Source organism: Schistocerca gregaria, chromosome 1 (genome assembly GCF_023897955.1).
Source record: "Schistocerca gregaria isolate iqSchGreg1 chromosome 1, iqSchGreg1.2, whole genome shotgun sequence".
Classification (NCBI taxonomy): Eukaryota; Metazoa; Arthropoda; class Insecta; order Orthoptera; family Acrididae; genus Schistocerca; species Schistocerca gregaria.
Window position 1 is genome coordinate 500,850,606 of NC_064920.1, and position 20,956 is coordinate 500,871,561.

At 38.6% G+C, this 20,956-nt stretch overlaps 1 protein-coding gene across 2 annotated transcripts in view; it reads right to left on the bottom strand.

The window, feature by feature from the left end:
* Positions 1-3,134: 3,134 nt before the first annotated feature.
* Positions 3,135-20,956, bottom strand: part of LOC126354042 (coatomer subunit gamma) — a 107,938-nt gene continuing 90,116 nt past the window's right edge. For both annotated transcript variants that reach the window (XM_050003399.1, XM_050003389.1), the window contains exons 15-16: positions 4,443-4,683; positions 3,135-3,419 (exon numbers count right to left, since the gene is read on the bottom strand). In XM_050003399.1, the coding sequence (XP_049859356.1) occupies positions 3,289-3,419; positions 4,443-4,683 (372 nt within the window). In that variant the 3' untranslated portion in view covers positions 3,135-3,288. The remainder of the gene's footprint in view (positions 3,420-4,442; positions 4,684-20,956) is intronic.

Genomic DNA, 20,956 nt, shown 5'->3' on the forward strand with positions numbered 1-20,956 from the left:
GTTTCAACTGAAGCCACCAAATCGTCTGTAATCAAAGAAGGGCGACCAGAGCAGTCCTCATCATGGACGTTGTCACAGCCAACTTTGAATTCTTGTACCCACTTATGCACTTTGCTTTCACTCATAACAGTATCACTGCACATTTTGCAAATCTGTCGATGAATTTCTACAGCAGACAGGTTTCTTGCTCACAAAAACCATATCACTGAGTGAACATCACGCGTGGCAGGCGAGTTGATGATCTTAAACATTTTGAAGCACAGAACAGAACCATAAAGGTTAGCTTCAGAGCTGAAATTGAGCACAGTTGTTCCTGAGGCATGCCGGTACACAGCGCAGGCGTTTGTTGTGGTATGCGCACGAACTACTAGTGTCTACTACAAAACGGACCTTGCTTAAAACACACACCTCATAGATAATAAAGACTAGAGGGATATATCAAGTAACTAACAGAGGTTTTGCACTGAATTGGCAAGAAGGAAGCTTCATGATGCAACTTCACTAAAAGGTGAAATAAGTTGACAGGATAATCATTAGATGTCAAGTAATAGCTGATTTGGTAATGGGAAGGTGTCATGGAGAGTTTTTCAGGTGTGTGTGTGTGGGGGGGGGGGGCAGGGGGGGGGGGGAGGGGGGGGGGGAGAGAGGAGGGTTGGTTGCAGTAGTTATGCAGATATGAAGAGACTTGCATGGGACAAACTTAAAGACTAGTTTAGAGAGCTGTATCAAACCCATTTTCAGACTGAAGATTATAGTAAGATCTATGTCACAGTAAATATTAGAACAAAATATTAAGTGTTAGGAAAATGAGGAACAACAAATACATAGGCTCAACAGGGGCACTGTAACTGATATTCAAGTGAAGTATTCATTTGCTTCTTGCTTCTGTAGCTGACACAGAATATCACTTTTGCCAAAATCCTCGTGATTATACACCGAGAGTCATCATACTCAGTTTAAAGGGACTAAATATCTCCGTTATCAGTCCATCATTTCACTGGAAATTAACATAATGCAAAATAAGAAAGAGAGAACTGTCAGGTCCAGAGTATGTGACTTTGTTGTCAAGATTGGAAATGTGCATAACAATAGTTTAAAATAGATAATTAGAAATGAGACAAAACTGAGGCAGCTAAAAACTACAATTGTTCGTTGAAGGATACCCCATGAAGGGTCACCATAGTCAGTATGATTACACTGAGGTGACAAAAGTCATGAGATGCCTCATAATATCACGTCAGACCACTTTTTGCCTGGCGTAGCACAGCAACTCGAAGTTGTTGGAAGTCCCTACAGAAATACTGAGCCATGCTGCATCTAAAGCCATCCATAAATGCAAAAGTGTTGCACATGAAGGAGTTTTTGCATGAACTGACCTCTTAATTATGTCCCATAAATGTTCTATAGGGTTCATGTAAGATTATCTGTGTGGCCAAATCATTCACTCTAAATGTCCTGCATGTGCTTCAAATCATTCATGTATAACGGTGGCCTGGAGACACATTGTCATCCATAAAATTCCACTGTCATTTGGGAATATGAAGTCCATTAATGGCTGCAAATAGCCGAACATAGCCACGATCCAGTCCGTTCATGTAAACAAAGCCCACACCATTAAGGAGTTACCAGCAATTTGCACAATACCTTTGTGGCAGCTTGCGTATATGGCTTCAAAGGGTCTGCGGCCACACTCTGACCCTATCATCAGCTCTTATCAAATGAAACTGTGATTCATCTGACCATGGCACAGTTTTCCAGTCATGTAGGAGTAAACCGATATGCTCATGAGCCCAGTAGAGTTACTGCAGGTGATGTCATGCAGTTAGCTAAGGCATTCGTGTCATCTGCTGCCACAGCCCATTAACACCAAATTCCACCACTCAGTCCTAACACACACATTTTTTGTACATCCCATGCTGATTTCCAACGTTATTTCAACAGTGTTGCTTCTCCGTTGACACTGACAAATGCCGCTGCTCTTGGTTGTTTAGTAATGGCTACTGGCCACTGCATTGTCCATAGTGAGAAGTAATGCCTGAATTTAGTGTTCACAGTACACTCTTGACCACTGTGGATGTCGCAATATTGAATTCCCAAACCATTTCCGAAATGGAATGTCCCATGCATCTAGCGCCAAATAACAGTCGGCATTCAGAGTCTGTTAATTCCCTTCGTGTGGCCATAATCACGTCTGAAACCTTTTTATGTGGATCACCCGAGTACAAATGACTGCTCTGCCAATGCACTGCCCTTTTATATCTTGTGTATGTAATACTACTACCACCTTTATCGTGCATATCACTACCCCCACAACTTGTCACTACAGTGTAAAATGGCATGAGAAAATGAAGACCGCTCAGAGTAGATAGCTAATTAGGCTAAAGAGCTGGATGAATAAAATACATATGTAAAGATTTTAAAATGCCTGACAATGCAGAGGCAGAAGGTAGCTTGAGGCAAACTGGGGCACATGCCGCAGTGAGAGGTACTCCCTCCACATATACCCTTGACACCAAATGTTGAGGTGCATTATATTTTGTTATAAAATCTGGTTTCCTTCAGGAAACATGACTTTGTTAACTGCTATCCCAATTATCTGGGGTAGGGAGGCATGCAGGTTGATGGCTCTTGTCTCTCTTCAGCCAACAAGGCACATATTGTGAGAATATGGGCTACCATGGGATGGTTAGTGCAACTGCAATGAGACAGTTTTCTTGATGTAAACTGAGCCTGTGGTTAAGTCTAGTGTGGCAGATATGTAGCTGTCATAATACAATGTCTTTTGAGAGGCTTAGACAGAAGTATACCATGCCTTGGTGGTTCCCTTAATTGTCCTCTACTTGTTGAGGATTGTGCTGATCTGTCGTTCCATATCACAGGTTTCAAATTTTGATCCCACAGTTGCAATTTTAGGGCTGTTCTCAGTCTGTGCCCAGTACTCTGAGTACAATTTTGACTCCTGTAGTGGCTTCTTTAGCTAATTTGTCAGCAAGTTCATTTCCTGGAACACCTGCATGGCTCAGTATCCAGATGAATGTCAAAACCCTTCTGGAATCCGTCATATGAAGAGCACGGAACCAACAGAGAAGGAAAATGTGAATGGATAATACACTCACAATGAATGAAAAATTTAATTTCTAAAAAAGTTAACTTTTATTTGCCATAGTGAATTGGAATATATCACAAATCACAGTAGTGTTGGAAATATTGCCACATAATATATGTAAATACTATGTATAAATATTTAATATACTATAAAATAACATACATACACACACAGCAACACTGTTATCCTACTAATGAAGTCACTAGTTCTGCTACATCTTCACTAGTTGATCTTACTGTCAGCTGCATTGTGACACCTTCAGCAAGTGCTAATTTCGCTCGGACCAGCATATCATGACCTCCGCGAAACACACCTGTACAGGAAATAGAAAGGATTCAAGTTGGTTATATGAGTAAAAATACTACTGCTATGAAAACAAATGTATACATTCACTGCTACGTAAGGCTGAAGATGGAATCCAAGTTTCTTAATTCAACAAAGGGAATTCTTCAAGAATGGTGTCGCTGACACGTTTCTTTCTCACTGAAAGTTGTCCTTTCTATATCAATCACATTAGCACTTAAAAAACTGCTTTTGACACCAAATATTTCTAAAAACAGTTCTAAATCTTCCACCTTCTTTTCAACACCTTTCATCCCAATGACTTCATGCCATTAGTTGATCTTATATCAAACAGAATCTTATTTAAAAAATACTGTGTTTTGGCAATAATTAAAACCAGCTTAAATTTTCTTGCATAGATCTTTGGTTGCCATCTCACTCTATTTAAAAGGAAACTTTATACTATGTTAAACACCCATTTCCTGAGTTCTTGTAGTTTGAGACTCATAGCATTTCCATGATTGCAGACTCTAATTTAAAAATGCCAAAAATTTTTGAAGAACTCTTCATGCAGCTTTTAGGTTTTATCACCTATTCTTAATCATAATTTCTGAAAGAAGAATCTGATCTGTTGCTCTGCCATCCAAGGTAGATTCTACCTTTTATTCTTCAGTGGACTGTGGTTCTGGTTTTCCTTTTTTATTTATTAATTTTAATCTGATTTGATTTGCTTGCGAGTTGCTCCGTCCGCAGCTTTCTACAATTGATACAAAGCCAGGATAGATTTTTCTCATCTATCTAAAATGGGCTGTTGAATGAGATTCCTAAAATTAAATTACATATTGTTCTACCAGTTTTATCAAGAGCTCAAAGTTTAGGAAAAAAACTTGAAAATACATTCTCTATTCGATTTCCTGAGTCACTCCCATTCTTATTTTGCTGTTGTTCCCGATAACTTCATGCCATAAATTTTCATATGTAACATGCAAGAAATAATTATGCTAAACTCATAAAAATTAGAGATGTATGTGCTACTGTACTCTACACACTTTACCTGCCAGAAACAATGTGTGTGCCGACTTTCCTTCAGGTACTCTGTCTGACCTCTCAGCTGGCTGCATGCCAAGGAAGTTGATAATGGATTTCACAGCCTCTTCCAGTGTATTCATGCTTGATAGTGCATAAATATCCTCCATTTCACAATATGCTTCTGCTGCTTCATCCCACGAAGCACCAAAATTTACTTTGCTAACCTTCTGGATTTGGTCACTGAGAGTTACTTCAACATCCTCCAACTGCAAACACAATTGCAGGAATGAGAATTAACAAAATAAAATAAACTCAGTTATTCTACCTATGAACAACAAATTTATTGAACAAGTTGACTGCCATGAGACCAGTGGCAGCATAAGCAGAGCCACTTGCTGCCACCACAGCCCCTTGGCAGTCAACGTTTTAGATTCCTGTCTTATTATGAAAAAGTGAATGAGTATTTCAATATTCAGGTTGTGGTCTTCAGTCTTCAGTCAGAGACTGGTTTGAAACATCTTTCCATGCTACTCTATCCTGTGCAAACTTCTTCATCTCCGAGCAACCTACATCCTTCTGAATCTACTTAGTGTATTCGTCTCTTGGTCCCTCTATATGATTTTTACCCTCCATGCTTCCCTCCAATACTAAATTGGTGATACCTTGATGCCTCAGAATATGCCCTACCAGCCGATCCCTTCTTCTAGTCAAGTTGTGCCAGAAATTTCTCTTCTCTCCAATTCTATTCAATACCTCCTCCTAGTTATGAGATCTACCCCTTTACTCTTCAGCATTCTTCTGCAGCACCATATTTCGAAAGCTTCTATTCTCTTCTTGTCTAAACTATTTATCGTCCATGTTTCACTTGCATACATAGCTACACTGCATACAAATACTTTCAGAAACAACTTCCTGACACTTAAATCTATACTCGGTGTTAACAAATTTCTCTTCTTCAGAAAAGCTTTCCTTGCCATTGCCAGTCTACATTTTATATCCTCTCTACTTCGACCATCATCAGTTATTTTGCTCCCCAAACAGCAAAACTCCTTTACTACTTTAAATGTCTCATTTCCTAATCTAGTTCCTGCAGCATCACCAGACTTAATTCAATTACATTCCATTATCCTTGTTTTGCTTTTGTTGATGTTCATCTTATACCATCCTTTCAAGACCCTGTCCATTCCGTTCAACTCTTCTTGCAAGTCCTTTGCTGTCTCTGGCAGAATTACAATGTCATTGGCAAACCTCAGTTTTCATTCCTTCTCCATGAATTTTAATTCATACTCCAAATTTTTCTTTTGTTTTCTTTACTGCTTGCTCAATATACAGATTGAATAACAGTGGAGATAGGCTGCAACCATGTCTCACTCCCTTCCCAGCCACTGCTTCCCTTTCATGTCCTTCGACTCTTTGTAACTGCCATCTGGTTTCCGTACGAATTGTAAATAGCCTTTCAATCCCTGTATTTTATCCCTGTCACTTTCAGTATTTGAAAGAGAGTATTCCACTCAATGTTGTCAAAAGCTTTCTACAAGTGTACAAATGCTAGAAAAGTAAGGTTTGCCTTTCCTTAATCTATTTTCTAAGGTAAGTTGAAGGGTGAGTATTGCCTAGCATGTTCCAAGATTTCTACGGAATCCAAACTGATCTTCCACAAGGCTGGCTTGTACCAGTTTTCCATTTTTCTGTAAAGAATTCGTGTTAGTATTTTGCAGCCACAACTTATTAAACTGATAGGTTGGTAATTTTCACACCTGTCGACACCTGCTTTCTTTGGGATTGGAATTATTTATTCTTCTTGAAACCTGAGCGTATTTGTATTTCAATGCAGTAAGTTAAATAACATAAATAAGACAATTTTATAATTCTCAACTTATATCACAGACTCAAATACCCAAAATATTATGGATTTTGTTCTAAAAGAAAAAAACCCACCAGAAATAATAAAAACTGGGAAAGGAAGATTAGATTTTAATGTCTCTCTTACCATGAGGTTATTAGTTAAAGGCTCAAAGTTTGACAGGACGAAAGAGTAGGAAAATGGCTGTGACATCTTCAAAGCAGACATCTTAGCTGTTGCTTTAATTCGCAGAAACTTTGGTAAACCTAGATTTATTGTCCAGACAGGGTTTGAACCCAGTTTCTCTTATGAGTCAGTCTAGTGACTTAGTCATTATGCCACCAGCTCTACATCTGCATCTATTCTCTGCAAACCATCTGACTGTGTGGCAGAATGTACTTCTGGCACCATTACAGAATCCCACCATTCCCTGTTCCATTCACAAATAGTGCAAGAGAAAATTGATTCGTGGTGAACCTCCACTTTACCTGTAATTTCTAAATTTTCTCATTGTTGTCATTTTAGGAGTTGTATGTGGGAGGAAGTAATTTTTGCTAGACTTTTCCCAGAACATACTCTTTCATAATTTCAAGACCAAACCTCTCCACGCTGCCAAACACGTCTCTTGTAGCATCTGCCACTGAAGTTTGTCGAGTATCTCCATAATGTTTTCGTGCCAACTAACAGATGAAGCAATGAAAAATGCTGCTCTTCATTGGATCTTGTCTCAGTCTTCGATCAACTAGTATTAGTAATTTATTTGTCTAAGGAGGATTCTACAATTCCTTTCCACCTTCAATTTACATATAATACAATTTGGCAAGGTAATATAAATAAAGGCAATATAAAGAAGAACATATGTCACATACGTAGACATATAAATATATATACACATGTTAATAACTTGAATACTCAGTATTAATATTCCACAATAATATTTATTTAATAATTCATTATGAACCAGCTTTCAGCTTCTTAGTAATCAGATAGCCCACACAACTCAAGCGACAATTCATAACTTTACAATGATGTGCAAAATTTTATAACTATATCAATACAAAACACAAGCGCAATGTAATACCTAAAGAGGCTCTGAACAAATAAATCTGATATTACAGTAAATTCAAATGTTAAAGCTTTATGAATGTATAAGCCAAATATGTTGTACAGGTGAATAATGGAACAGGCTAAAAGCCATATGGACAACTTGTCAATGTGATGAACAGGCCAAAAGAGAAGGAGGAGGAGGAGGAGAAAGAAGTCTATGTAATGTGGGTGCGGAACAGTTACAACAAGCCTATTATCCAATGGTGGGAGAAACAATAACTGTCTACTGATGCCTTAGTAAGGTTGAGTAATGCGAACTGCATTCGGTCATTAAGGGCCAGGTCAGGATTCTTTGATTGGTGTTTATTAATGACAAGGGTGTCAAATGTTAGTTTTCTGCCATTAGTTCCTCTATCGCGAACATGTTTCACATCATATGAATGACATTCATTCAGAGCATATTCAGCAAAGGTGTAATCTTTCTTTTTCAGTCCCCAGCACCTTTCACAATCAGTCAGTCTAGTAGTTATAGTGCTACCTGGCTGACCTAGATATAACTTGCCACACAGGTTGCAGGAAATTCTATAAATTCCAAAGGTGGAATCTTACCTTTACAGTTGAACAGAAGGTGGACAACAGTATTCCTGGAACCAAAAGCTGGAGTATGTTTCCTTCCACCTTTGTAAACATGCTCTGAAAGAATGTCATTCATATGATGTGGAATGTGATGTTATCCGTACAGGAACTGAAGGCAGAAAACTAACATAATTCAAAACTCCGGCCATTAATAAACATCAATCAAAGAACACTGACCTGGTCCTTAACGACCAAATACTGTTCTATTACCTACCCTTACTAAAGTAACAGCAGCCAGTTATTTCCCTCGCCACTAGATAATAAGCTTGTTTTAACTGTTCCACATCAACTTTACACAGAATTCTCCCCCCCCCCCCCCCCTCCTACCCTTTTTTTCAGCTTGTTGTTGTTGTTGTTGTTGTTGTTGTCTTCAGTCCTGAGACTGGTTTGATGCAGCTCTCCATGCTACCCTATCCTGTGCAAGTTTCTTCATCTCCCAGTACCTACTGCATCCTACATCCTTCTGAATCTGCTTAGTGTATTCATCTCTTTGTCTCCCTCTACGATTTTTACCCTCCATGCTGCCCTCCAATGATAAACTTGTGATCCCTCGATGTCTCAGAACATGTCCTACCAACCGCTCCCTACTTCTTGTCAAGTTGTGCCACAAACTCCTCTTCTCCCCAATTCTATTCAATACCTCCTCATTAGTTATGTGATCTACCTATCTAATCTTCAGCATTCTTCTGTAGCACCACATTTCGAAAGCTTCTATTCTCCTCCTGCCCGAACTATTGATTGTCCATGTTTCATTTCCGTACATGACTACACTCCATACAAATACTTTCAGAAATGACTTCCTGACACTTAAATCTATACTCGATGTTAACAAATTTCTCTTCTTCAGAAACGCTGTCCTTGCCATTGCCAGTCTACATTTTCTATCTTCTCTACTTCGACCACCATCAGTTATTTTGCTCCCCAAATAGCAAAACTCCTTTACTACTTTAAGTGTCTCATTTCCTAATCTAATTCCCTCAGCATCACCTGACTTAATTCGAATACATTCCATTATCCTCGTTTTGCTTTTGTTGATGTTCATCTTATATCCTCCTTTCAAGACCCTGTCCATTCCGTTCAACTCTTCTTGCAAGTCCTTTGCTGTCTCTGACAGAATTACAATGTCATCGGCGAACCTCAAAGTTCTTATTTCTTTTCCATGGATTTTAATACCTACTCCAATTTTTTTCTTTTGTTTCCTTTACTGCTTGCTCAATATACAGATTGAATACATCGGGGAGAGGCTTCAACCCTGTCTCACTCCTTTCCCAACCACTGCTTCCCTTTCATGCCCCTCGACTCTTATGACTGCCATCTGGTTTCTGTACAAATTCTAAATGGCCTTTTGTTCCTTGTATTTTACTCCTGCCACCTTTAGAATTTGGAAGAGAGTATTTCAGTCAACATTGTCAAAAGTTTTCTCTAAGTCTACAAATGCTAGAAACGTTTGTTTGCCTTTCTTCTAACGTAAGTCGTAAGGTCAGTACTGCCTCATGTGTTCCAATATTTCTACGGAATCGAAACTGATCTTCCCCAAGGTCTGCTTCTACCAGTTTTTTCATTAGTCTGTAAAGAATTCGTGTTAGTATTTTGCAGCTGTGACTTATTAAACTGATAGTTCGGTAATTTTCACATCTGTCAACACCTGCTTTCTTTGGGACTGGAATTATTATATTGTTCTTGAAATCTGAGGGTACTTCACCTGTCTCGTACATCTTCCTCACCAGATGGTAGAGTTTTGTCAGGACTGGTTCTCCCAACGCCGTCAGTCGTTCTAATGAAATGGTGTCTACTCCTGGGGCCTTGTTTCGGCTCAGGTCTTTCAGTGCTCTGTCAAACACTTCACGCAGTATCATATCTCCCATTTCATCTTCATCTACATCCTATTCCATTTCCATAATATTGTCCTCAAGTACATCGCCCTTGTATAGACCCTCTATATACTCCTTCCACCTTTCTGCTTTATCTTCTTTGCTTAGAACTGGGTTTCCATCTGACCTCTTGATATTCATAGAAGTGGTTCTCTTTTCTCCAAAGGTCTCTCTAATTTTCCTGTAGGCAATATCTATCTTACCCCTAGTGAGATAAGCTTCTACATCCTCACATTTGTTCTCTAGCCATCCCTGTTTAGCCATTTTGCGCTTCCTATCAATCTCATTTTTGAGACGTTTGTATTCCTTTTTGCCTGCTTCATTTACTGCATTTTTATATTTTCTCCTTTCATCAATTAAATTCAATATTTCTTCTGTTACCCAAGGACTTCTACTAACCCTAGTCTTTTTACCTACTTGATCCACTGCTGCCTTCACTATTTCATTCCTCAAAGCTACCCATTCTTCTTCTACTGTATTTCTTTCCCCCATTCCTGTCAATTGTTCCCTTATACTCTCCCTGAAACTCTGTACAACCTCTGGTTCTTTCAGTTTATCCAGGTTCCATCTCCTTAAATTCCCACCTTTTTGCAGTTTCTTCAATTTTAATCTGCAGTTCATAACCAATAGATTGTGGTCAGAGTCCGCATCTGCCCCTGGAAATGTCTTACAATTTAAAACCGGGTTCCTAAATCTCTGTCTTACCTTTATATAATCTATCTGATATCTTTTAGTATATCCAGGGTTCTTCCATGTATACCTTCTTTTATTCATCACATTCACCAATCTGTCGATGTGACATTACTCGCTCACTTGTACAACATATTTGGCTTATCTATTGATATGGTTTTAATATTTGAATGAAGTATAAGATTTATTTGTTCAGAGTCTGTTTAGGTATGATATACTTATTATTTGTATTGATATAGTCATAAATGTCACATATCTGTGTACAGCTGTGTGTCACTGAATTTGTGTGGACCATCTGTTTAGTATTAAGTTATCTTACAATGGCCTAAGAAGCCAAAGGCCAGTTCATAACCACCTATTAAATAGATATTATTGTGGTACATTAATAATCCGTATTCAAGTTGTTAATACGTGTATATTCCTCCAAGAAATGACAGAATATTTCACAAATATATATACATGTGTTTAAATAGGAGAGGGCAGGTGATCAACCATGAACTTGTTAAAGGAAATGTTTCAATATTTGCCTGAATTGATTTGGGGAAGCCACATAAAACCTAAACCAGGCTGATCAGACAGAGAATGTTTGACCATTAGAATGTAATCCTTTTGAAATGTAGTGCCACAATATACTAGCCCTGTTTTTCTGCTTCAAAAAATTTGAAGTTTTACAAGAGTAACATGATAGTTTATACTGCTGAAAAAACTGCCAATATTTCTAAAAAACCGCCAATATTTCTAAAAACCACAAAAATTGGCAAAAAGTAACCTTGAATTTAATAAAAAATAAAATCAAATTTGGCAGTAAATAATGACAGCAGCAAAAAATATAACTAAATTTTATTGAAAAAATCAACTAAATTTGGTGAAGAGCACTGAAACTGGCAAAAAAAAAAAAAAAACTGAATTCATTGAAAAATATCAAATTTGATAAAAACAACACAACTGGCAAAAAACAGTACAGACATTTGAGAAAATAACACCAAAATAGGAAAAAAATAACATGGAAAAGTAGAAAAAAAGTAACACTGAAATAGGGAAAAAGTATACCAGATTAAGAAAAAAAATTAACGAGTTTATCAGAATATGTAGCAACATTGGAAAAAACTAACACCAAATTTGTAAAAATCATCATATTTGCAAAAAATTATACTGAATTTGGCCATAAAATAAATGATTTTTTCCTGTCTCTGCTGGTTCACCACTGTCCAAAAAATGGACTGCTGGAACACGCACCACATTAAAAAAAGCACGGCTGCAGTACACCTGCTCGACACCTGCCTAATATACACAAGAACAGCCCCATTGCCTGCTGCATATCTTAATTTCGACAGGAAGTTTCACATTTGATCCATTAAGGCTTGTTGAGACTGCATCATGCTTTACTAGCTAGAGCAAATGCAGTAGAGTATGTGGAACAATGTCATGCTACACCTTATGTGTATTCACCTGTACGTACGTGGGCCCAAGTGCAGAAAAAATGGCAATTTGTGCACTGTAAAAGAGGGGACAAATGCCGAAACATCAAGGTCAATATCTACATCTACATGGATACTCTGCAAATCACATTTAAGTGCCTGGCAGAGTGTTTATCGAACCACCTTCACAATAATTCTCTATTATTCCAATCTCGTAAAGTCGCAGAGAAAATGAACACCTTTATCCTTCTGTGCGAGCTCTGATTTCCCTTTTTTATTATGGTAATCATTTCTCCCTTTATACGTCAACATCAACAAAATATGTTAGCATTCGAAGGAGAAAGCTGGTGATCAATCACCATGATTCATTTCATGAGACATTCCCCACGATGACAAACACATTTGTTTTAATACTGTATCACTTCAGTGACACTCACTCTTCTATTTCACAACAATAGGAAACAATCTGCCCTTCTCTGAACTTTCTTGATGTACTCTGTCAATCCTATCTGCTAAGAATCCCACACCATGCAACAGTATTCTAAAAGAGGATGGACAAACATAGCGTAGGCAGTTTCTCTAGCAGGTCTGTTACATTTTCTAAGTGTGCTGCCAATAAAATGCACTCTTTGGTTAACCTTCCCCACAACATTTTCCGTGTGTTCGTTCCTATTTAAGTTGTTCGCAATTGTAATTCCTAAGTATTTAGTTGAATGTAAAGTCTTTAGATTTGACTCATTTATTGTGTAACTGAAGTTTAACAGATTCCTTCATGCATTCATATGGATGACTTCACACTTTTTGTTATTTTGGGTCAATTGCCAAATTTTGCGCCATACAGATTTCTTTTATAAATCATTTTGCAATTTGTTTTGATCTTCTTATGACTTTACTAGTCGATAAATGACAGTGTCATCTGCAAACAACCTACGACAGCTGTTCAGATTTACTCCCAAATCATTTATATAGATAAGGAACAGCAAAGATCCTTTAACACTATCTTGAGGAATGCCAGATTAAGGTGTTTGGACCTTCTTAAAATAAACAGTTCTTGAACACTGTGACATCTAGTAATAGAGTTATGAGTTCTGTAGTCCAGTTGCCATGGCCACACGATACCAAACCTTGCCATGGCCACACGATACCAAACCAAAAAAGGGAGACAGGGGCTATTTTGTTACAGACCTAGGATGTTAAGAGTTGTTCAAACTAACCACTATTAATAATATGAAATGAGGTAGTTAGGATATACTGCTGAAATATGGTTACCTTTAAGGTATAACAGTAATCTAGCTTTATAAAATATTGAATGGAGAACTTCCTGTCAAATTTATTTCTTGGGGCACAACACATTATCAAACTCAGCTAATCAACTATATAAAAAATGGCACTTTCTGAGTCTTGCCCCCTCTTGTATTAATTTTTGGGGGTACTCATGCAGTCAGTGATCACTAAGCTACAACCATGTCAGCTCAACCTTCAGTCAATAGCACAAAAACATTCTGTGCTGCACTACCCTGATATACAGTCACCCATACCGAACAGCTACTGAGTATGGACACCCCACTATAGTCTCTGTGAGTTTACTGATGTGTATTATTACAATGTGAAGTTTGATATAAAAGTTGATCCTCTTCAAAAAGGACAGTGAAAAGAAATGTGCATAAACTTGGAAATCTACTTCAATGGTGTTGTGTAAAGTTACTTAAAGTCAACTTATGAGTCATCCATTCAGCTGAGTCAGTATTTGCAACTGGAGATTCGTGACTCCGGAAACAGAGAAACGACAGTTTTGATTAATGAAGAGTGACGAAACTGGAAACAGATTTTGAAATAGATGATTCAGAGTTTACTGATGAAGACCGTGTAGTTGAAGACAACAAATTGAGTAATGTTAGTGGTAAATGGCTGAGGATTGTATTTACTGGCCAGGATAAACAAAGTTTTAATAGTGGGTATCTTACAAAAAGAATATTTTGGAAATACAAAATTTATTTCACATATTTTTGTTGAGGAAATTTGATTGAAACTAAGGGAAATTATGTACAGCTTTTAGATAACAACTGCATCTACCCCAGGCAAATTAGTAAGAACATCAGCAAATGGATTACAATGATAAGAAACAGAAAAGTTCCCCTTTGTAGGATGGGTGCGTTCCCCTTTTTTCCCCCTCCAGAGGTAGATTTGTGCCATATTTTTAATTTTCATGCAAAAAGGCTCATTTTTCAAACAGAGCTCTGATTAGTAAATATATTCCTTGCAAAATTGTACACGAAAAATATCTTGTGCGTCTTTTCATTTATACGAATGGTATTTGAGGTATAAGAAGTGGTACAGAATTCTATTAACGTGATGGTTTGCACTTTTTGTTTCTTAGCAAAGTATTTAAATAAAAAGTGTAAATATGTGTATATTTCTAGCCTATATATTCTACTTAATGATTTTTTTTTTTTTTTGCAATCAGTATGGTTGAAATCAGGAGTATGTGCCAACAATGAAAACATCAAGTTCCCCTTCCCACTCACTCAGCGATCCCCTACCACTACTGTCAATGCCATTTCTTCCTACCCACTGTCCAGTGCAATTGAGTTAATGTTGTGAACTGTCAAAGTAGTGTCAGAGTTGTTTTTGTGCTAGTATTCATCAGTTTGTGGTGTTATGAAGTGCTTCTCCTTACTCTCATTTCTTTTGTCTGGACTGAGGAAGCAATACTGCTGGATCCTACTATCTGTTTTATTTGTGGTAAATCTGTTTCGGAAGGAGAGACATCAATACTGATGAAGGGCTTGGAAACTCTGATACACGTCAGCAAGGAATGGAAGGATGGGCTCATAATCCTCTACAGAACACTGGACTAACTGAAGTGCTTAAGGTATGTCGACCTGAATTAGTAGTGTAAGGAAACTAACCAACCAGAATGTTGCACAAGCAGATGATAAAAGTTCGAGATCCTCTTACTCTTATTCATTTAGTTTCTAAGAAGACTGTTTCATACACGCTGAAACATGTGACACAGAAGGGGGGGGGGGGGGGGGGGGGAATTCCACGAACGCTGTGGAGTGTTTGATGTTTGCTCTTTAACTGTGAAATATATGTTGCTTGAGAAAGCAGAGTAATATGATGATTATTTTGGTAGAAAGGTTGCCGAATGCATCAAGAGTGTTTTGTATTTCTTCTTTTAGTGTTCAACCCTGAGGTTGGTTTGCAGCAGAGCGCCATTCCTCTCTTCTGTCTGCTTTCCTCTTCATTTCCACATATGTGTTACATCCAACGTCATTCATGATCTGTTGCATGTATGATATCCTTGGTCGGCCCCGCCGATTCCTTCCCTCAATAACTCCTTCTGCTATTGTTCCAATGATATTGTTGTGTCGTAGGATGTGCCCTACAAGTTTGTCTCTTCTTGTTTGGATGTGCCTCCACAGAGATCTGGTTTCCTGTACTCTTCTAAGCACCTCTTCATTTGTTACTTTGTCTGTCCAGCTGATCTTCATCATCCTTCTATAGCACCACATCTCCAGGGCCTCTAGCCGTCTTCTCTCTGCTCTTCCAACTGTCCAAGTTTCACATCCATATAGGGCCACACTCCAAACAAAACCTTTCATGATGCGTTTCCTTATTTTCAGACTGATGTTGTTGCTGGTGAGTAAGTTCCTTCTCCGATTAAATGCAATTTTGGCCTTTTGTATTCTGGTCGCAATTTCTTTCCGGCTTCTACCATCCCTTGTGATTTTGCTTCCCAGGTAAGTAAATTCCTGTATCACTTCCAGCTCCTCTCTTCCAATTCTAATTCTCGGAGGTTCATATTCTGCTCCTGTACTGCATACCATCACTTTAGTCTTTTTCTTGTTTATTCTCATTCCATACTGATTGTATAGAATTTTTTCCGTTGTTCTGAGGACTTCCTCTAGATCTTCTTCTGTCTCCGTGACTATAGCAATATCATCTGCATAACGTACCATGTCTATCTTCTGCCCATTAATTTTGATCCCCACCTCAGTAGTTTCTCGAACTTGGTCTATATCTTCCTGGATGTAAGCATTGAATATAAGAGGAGAGAGAGCACATCCTTGTCTTACCCCTTTTCTAATATTTGCTTGTTGTTCCTGGTGACAGTTCCTAATCACTGCCACCTCATTCTTATAGAAACTGAGTATCACGCAGATGTCTTTGTACTTTATTCCAATTTTCCTCAGCACTCTGAACATCTCTTGCCAGATAACGTTATCAAATGCCTTTTCCATGTCTATAAAGGCAATATAAGTTGGTTTATTTTTCTGTAATTGCTTTTCGATAATGAGTCTTAGTGCCAGAATCGCCTCTCTTGTTCCCAATCCCCTTCTGAAACCAAACTGATCTTCACTCAGCATATCCTCCACCTTCTCTTCAATTCTCTTCAGAACTATTTTTATGAGAATTTTTGATGCATGTGATATTAGGCTAAGAGTTCGGTGCTGTCCACATTTTGTAGCTGCTGCCTTCTTTGGTATAGGAACAATGATACATTTCTCGAAGTCTGTCGGTATCTCTCCTGTGTTATAGATGGACCTAATAAGTTTAAGCAGCATCATTTTCATGCCGTCACCAGCATTCTTTATTAGTTCTGCAGGGATGTCATCAATACCCGTTGCTTTGTTGTCCTGTAGTTCTTTTAGAGCTCTGTCAAATTCTTCTTGCAGAATGTCATCTCCCTTGTCATCTTCGTCTACTTCCTCTTCTCTTCCTATTACTTCCTCCGAAAGAGGTGTTCCAGCATACAACTCCTCTATGTATTCTTTCCATCTCTTCAGCATGTCTTCACCAAACAGCATTTTCCCCTCTTTATTTTCTATTGTGCCTGAGAGTACTGTTTTACGTTTGTTAAAAAAAATTGATTTGCTGTTCTGTAGGCTAAATCAGTTCTTCCGTTTTGCATATTTTCTTCTACTTTCCTGCACATTTCTCCAAGAAAATTTTCTTTTGCTTTCCTCGCTTCTCTATTAACTAAATTCCTTAGTCTTCTGTATTCAGCTTTTCCTTGTTCCTCAGTTGCATTTTTGTATAATCTTCTGTTTTCTATAAGCTCAATAATATCTGCTGTAATCCATTTCCTCTTGTTTTTGGGTTCAGTTCTTCCAACTATCTTTTCTGCTGCTTTGTATATACCAGATTTAATCTGATTCCAGTCTTCATTTACTCCACCATGTTGAAAATTTTTAATTAGGTTGTCTGTTTCATGAGCATAGTGCTTTGCCAGTCCCTCAGTTTTCAGTTTTTCTAGTTCCCATTTAAGTTTTACTGGCTTCTTCTTCAAACGTTTGAATCTCAGTGAACTTTTCATCATGACCAGGTTATGATCACTGCCTATGGCTGCAGATGGATAGCTCCTGCAATCTTTTATCTGGTTCCTAAAACGTGCTTTCACTAGAATGTAGTCAATCTGTTGTCTCCTCAGGTCTCCAGGGGCCTTCCATGTATATCTTCTTCGTTTGTGGTGTTGGAAAAGTGTGTTTGCAACAACTAATTGGTGCTTTGAGCAGAACTCGATCAGTCGATCACCTCTTTCATTTCTTCTTCCAAGTCCATATTTGCCAACAATTCCTTCCTCCGGGTCTTCACCCACAATCGCGTTCCAGTCCCCCATGGCAATCAGGTTTTCATCTCCCTTAACATTTCTCATCGCATCACTTATTTCTTCGTATATTTCGTCAATGACTGCATCTTCTTCTTTGGATGTTGGCATGTATATTTGTATTATCACAGTGTCCTTTGGTTTAGTTTCAAGTTTGACTAGTATTATTCGAGAGCTATATTGCACATATCCCTTGACACGTGAGCCATAGTTTTTCCTCAAAATTATTCCAACTCCTCCCATTCCCGGTCTATCTTGGTCAGTTCCGGTGTGAATGACTCTGTATTCTCCAGACCAGAAATCACCTGGTTGGGGCCATCTCATCTGCGATATGCCCAGGATATCGATTTCCAGTCGCTCCATTTCAAGTTTTACATTTTCTAGCTTGCTACACTGAAGCAGTGTTCTCACATTCCAAGTGGCTATGTTAAAATTGGGATTCATTTCCTTCACGTTGTCTATATCTTTTGCAGTCCCCACCCAGAGATCCGATTGGGGGACTATTTTATCTCCGGAAAATTTTACAGAAGATACTGACATGGTTTACTGCTGATGCTTGGGATAACCATAGTTCTTTAATGTGGTGGTTTCCCGTTGCCTTCCACATCCTATGCCGTTGACCATCAGCTGGTTTTTCCGCCTTTGGAAATGATTTCTCATTTCCAGGGCAAGAGGGTGCCCTGTCCAGCAGATGCTGGGGTGATGACTTATCCCGGTCATCCTTCGGTCCCTGTCTACGTTAGCCATCATATGAAGTGATGTTGCCCACTCTCTACCGCTTGGAGGTGTAGATCAGGAGTTTCCCTTCATCGGGTTTTGTATTTAGTAGCTGCAAAAGGCCATTATCATCAAGATTGCTATGCTAAATTAGTGTCGAACCCATCCTCTGTCTGAAAAAGAGGCCATCCTCAAGATACCAAGTTTGATGCTGCTTTTCAAGAATTATATAAATTTAGAGAGTTCAGAGGAATGTCAAATTTTACTGTTCCATTTTTGGCAGAAAGTTAATGAATGTCTCCCAGAAGGAGAGACAATGACCTAAAAACTCTGAAAAATAAACTGACTGAACACTTCGGTGATGGGGTCTTGTTTGCCACAATGCCAAAAAATCCCCTAGTTGTATGTTTTCGTGGCAGGGGACACAAACTATTGAATCAATGGCACAATGAACTACCTGTTAGTGAAAAAGATGAGAGAAAGAGAATAGTAGAAGCAGCAGCAGCAGCTACCATCTGTGAAGATTTAAGAATGACTCCTTACAGTATCGCTGATTATCCAGATAGCAATGGCTTGACAGAGAATAGTGAAGTTATGGTTGCTGAAACTTTACATGAATTTGTGAAGGGTGTGGTTTTGTCAAAACAGAAACGTAGTAAACAGTTCCTTTTTAAAAAAATGTACAGCTATATCCCATGAGATTGTGTCAGCTACCAGCACTTTTTCATTTACCTCCCCACTGCAACCTGGTCTATCTCGAATATGGGTTTGTGCTTTTCATATAGCACTATGGCTTGAGGCTTCTTCCGTTCAGTTCTGGAAACCAAATTTTCCAAATGATTCATTCACACAGTTCGTTTTTGATACTGCTGACTTCAATATAGCAACAATGATAGGCAAAGGTACATTCCATGCTATGGATGGAATCAAACATGTGACTCCAGGGAGAGCAACAGAACATCAGAAAGTAACTAAACACTCTGTCATGCGGAGCTTGACTGAAACACGAGGCACCCAAAAAATTAATCTGATAACATTCTGAAAGCAGAATAGAATTGGAATTGAAAAAATTGTTCTGCAAAATGTCTACTCAGAACAATCATTCACTAAAGCAACAGTGCCTACAAAGCACGATTTTACTTTGACAATGGGAAAGTTTTTATGGCTTTCTATTTCTGCATGGCTATGTTTTATGGAGAGAATCACAACTGGAGAACCTTATACATAATCAAATGTATTAGTGCTTCCATTCATCAACAACCTGCCCACAGATTATAGCACTATTTTAACTGCAGGTTGGCGCAGTGGTTAGCACACTGGACGCGCATTCGAGAGGACGATGGTTCAAACCTGTCTCCGGCCATCCTGATTTAGGTTTTCCGTGATTTCCCTAAACCGTTTCACGCAAATGCTGGGATGGTTCCGTTGAAAGAGCATGGCCTATTTCCTTCCCAATACTTGCCCCATCTCAGCTTGTGCTCCTTCTCTAATAACCTCATTGTTGATGGGACGTTAAACACTTATCTCCTCCTCCTCCTCCTCCTCCTCCTCAATTGCCATCATGGAGAATAAGACCACAAAGCAAACATGTATTGTGACGTCTGATCAAGCTGAAAGGTAGATATAGTTGTAGTGGAGGCTAATGGAGGGAATGAGCTGTTCACTAGCGTAGTTATTCGATTAGGAGGCTTTCACTTGATAATGTTTTTCCTGGGAGCAATAGGATTCTTAATTAGAGACAGTGGACACTCTCAACTTTTGGAGACTGTATATGCTGCAGCTTCTGTTCCCCATACACTTTCTGGTCATATACATGATGGCAATTCAAGCTTACTCTGCAGTCATGTGTGCTCTTTCCACCATAATACTGAAGGAAATGGCAGTCATTGAGGAGGAGAAGCAACATACTGAAGACTGTATTTCTGAAAGAGTGGAAATGGCGCATCTTTCAGTGATTTGGAAACAGATCAAGTGATTGAAAAGTTGAAAAATAAATTTGTCAACACAATGGCAAAGATGGAAAACTTTGCAATAGTGGATACACATTCAGCTTGTCATCTTGGCATTGCATTTCAATCAATCAGAGAATATGGGAAATTGGGAGCTCCATACCTTCTTTATGCTAAGGTGTGTCATTTGCACCTCCGGGACATGGAAAAATCGAAAGAAACTATGAAACCCATGAAGTTCCATAAATTCTCCAAGGACAGTTTCTTCATGGTTCGACACTCTGATAAGTACTGGTGTGGAGTATGGACTGACATGACGATAGAACAAACACTTATAAAAACCTGAAGAGTGTTGGAGGTGTTTCACACCGAAGAGACTTCAGCGATAGTGTGTTGAACCAATAGATTTGCAGTATACCAATAGCCAATCACTAATGTGAAGCTATGGAACAGTTCTGCAATTTACATTTGGTTACGAGTGATCAGTGTGTTGAACTGAGGAGTGGGAGAATCCACAGAAGATTTCTTCAACTGTGGTTGCAACAACACACTCCATTTGCTTATAAGGAGCAATTGTATTCATTAGCATCTGAATTGGTAGCTTCTCTGGAAGTAAACTGCAACAAAGGTGTGTGTGTTGGTGAAGAAGCTCTTTGAAGAATAGTTACTGTACCGTCAAAATTTGGTTCTCTGAAGCTTAAGCGATGCAGCATGGTTAGGACAACATGTGTGTCAATTGTTAGAATTAAAAACAAAT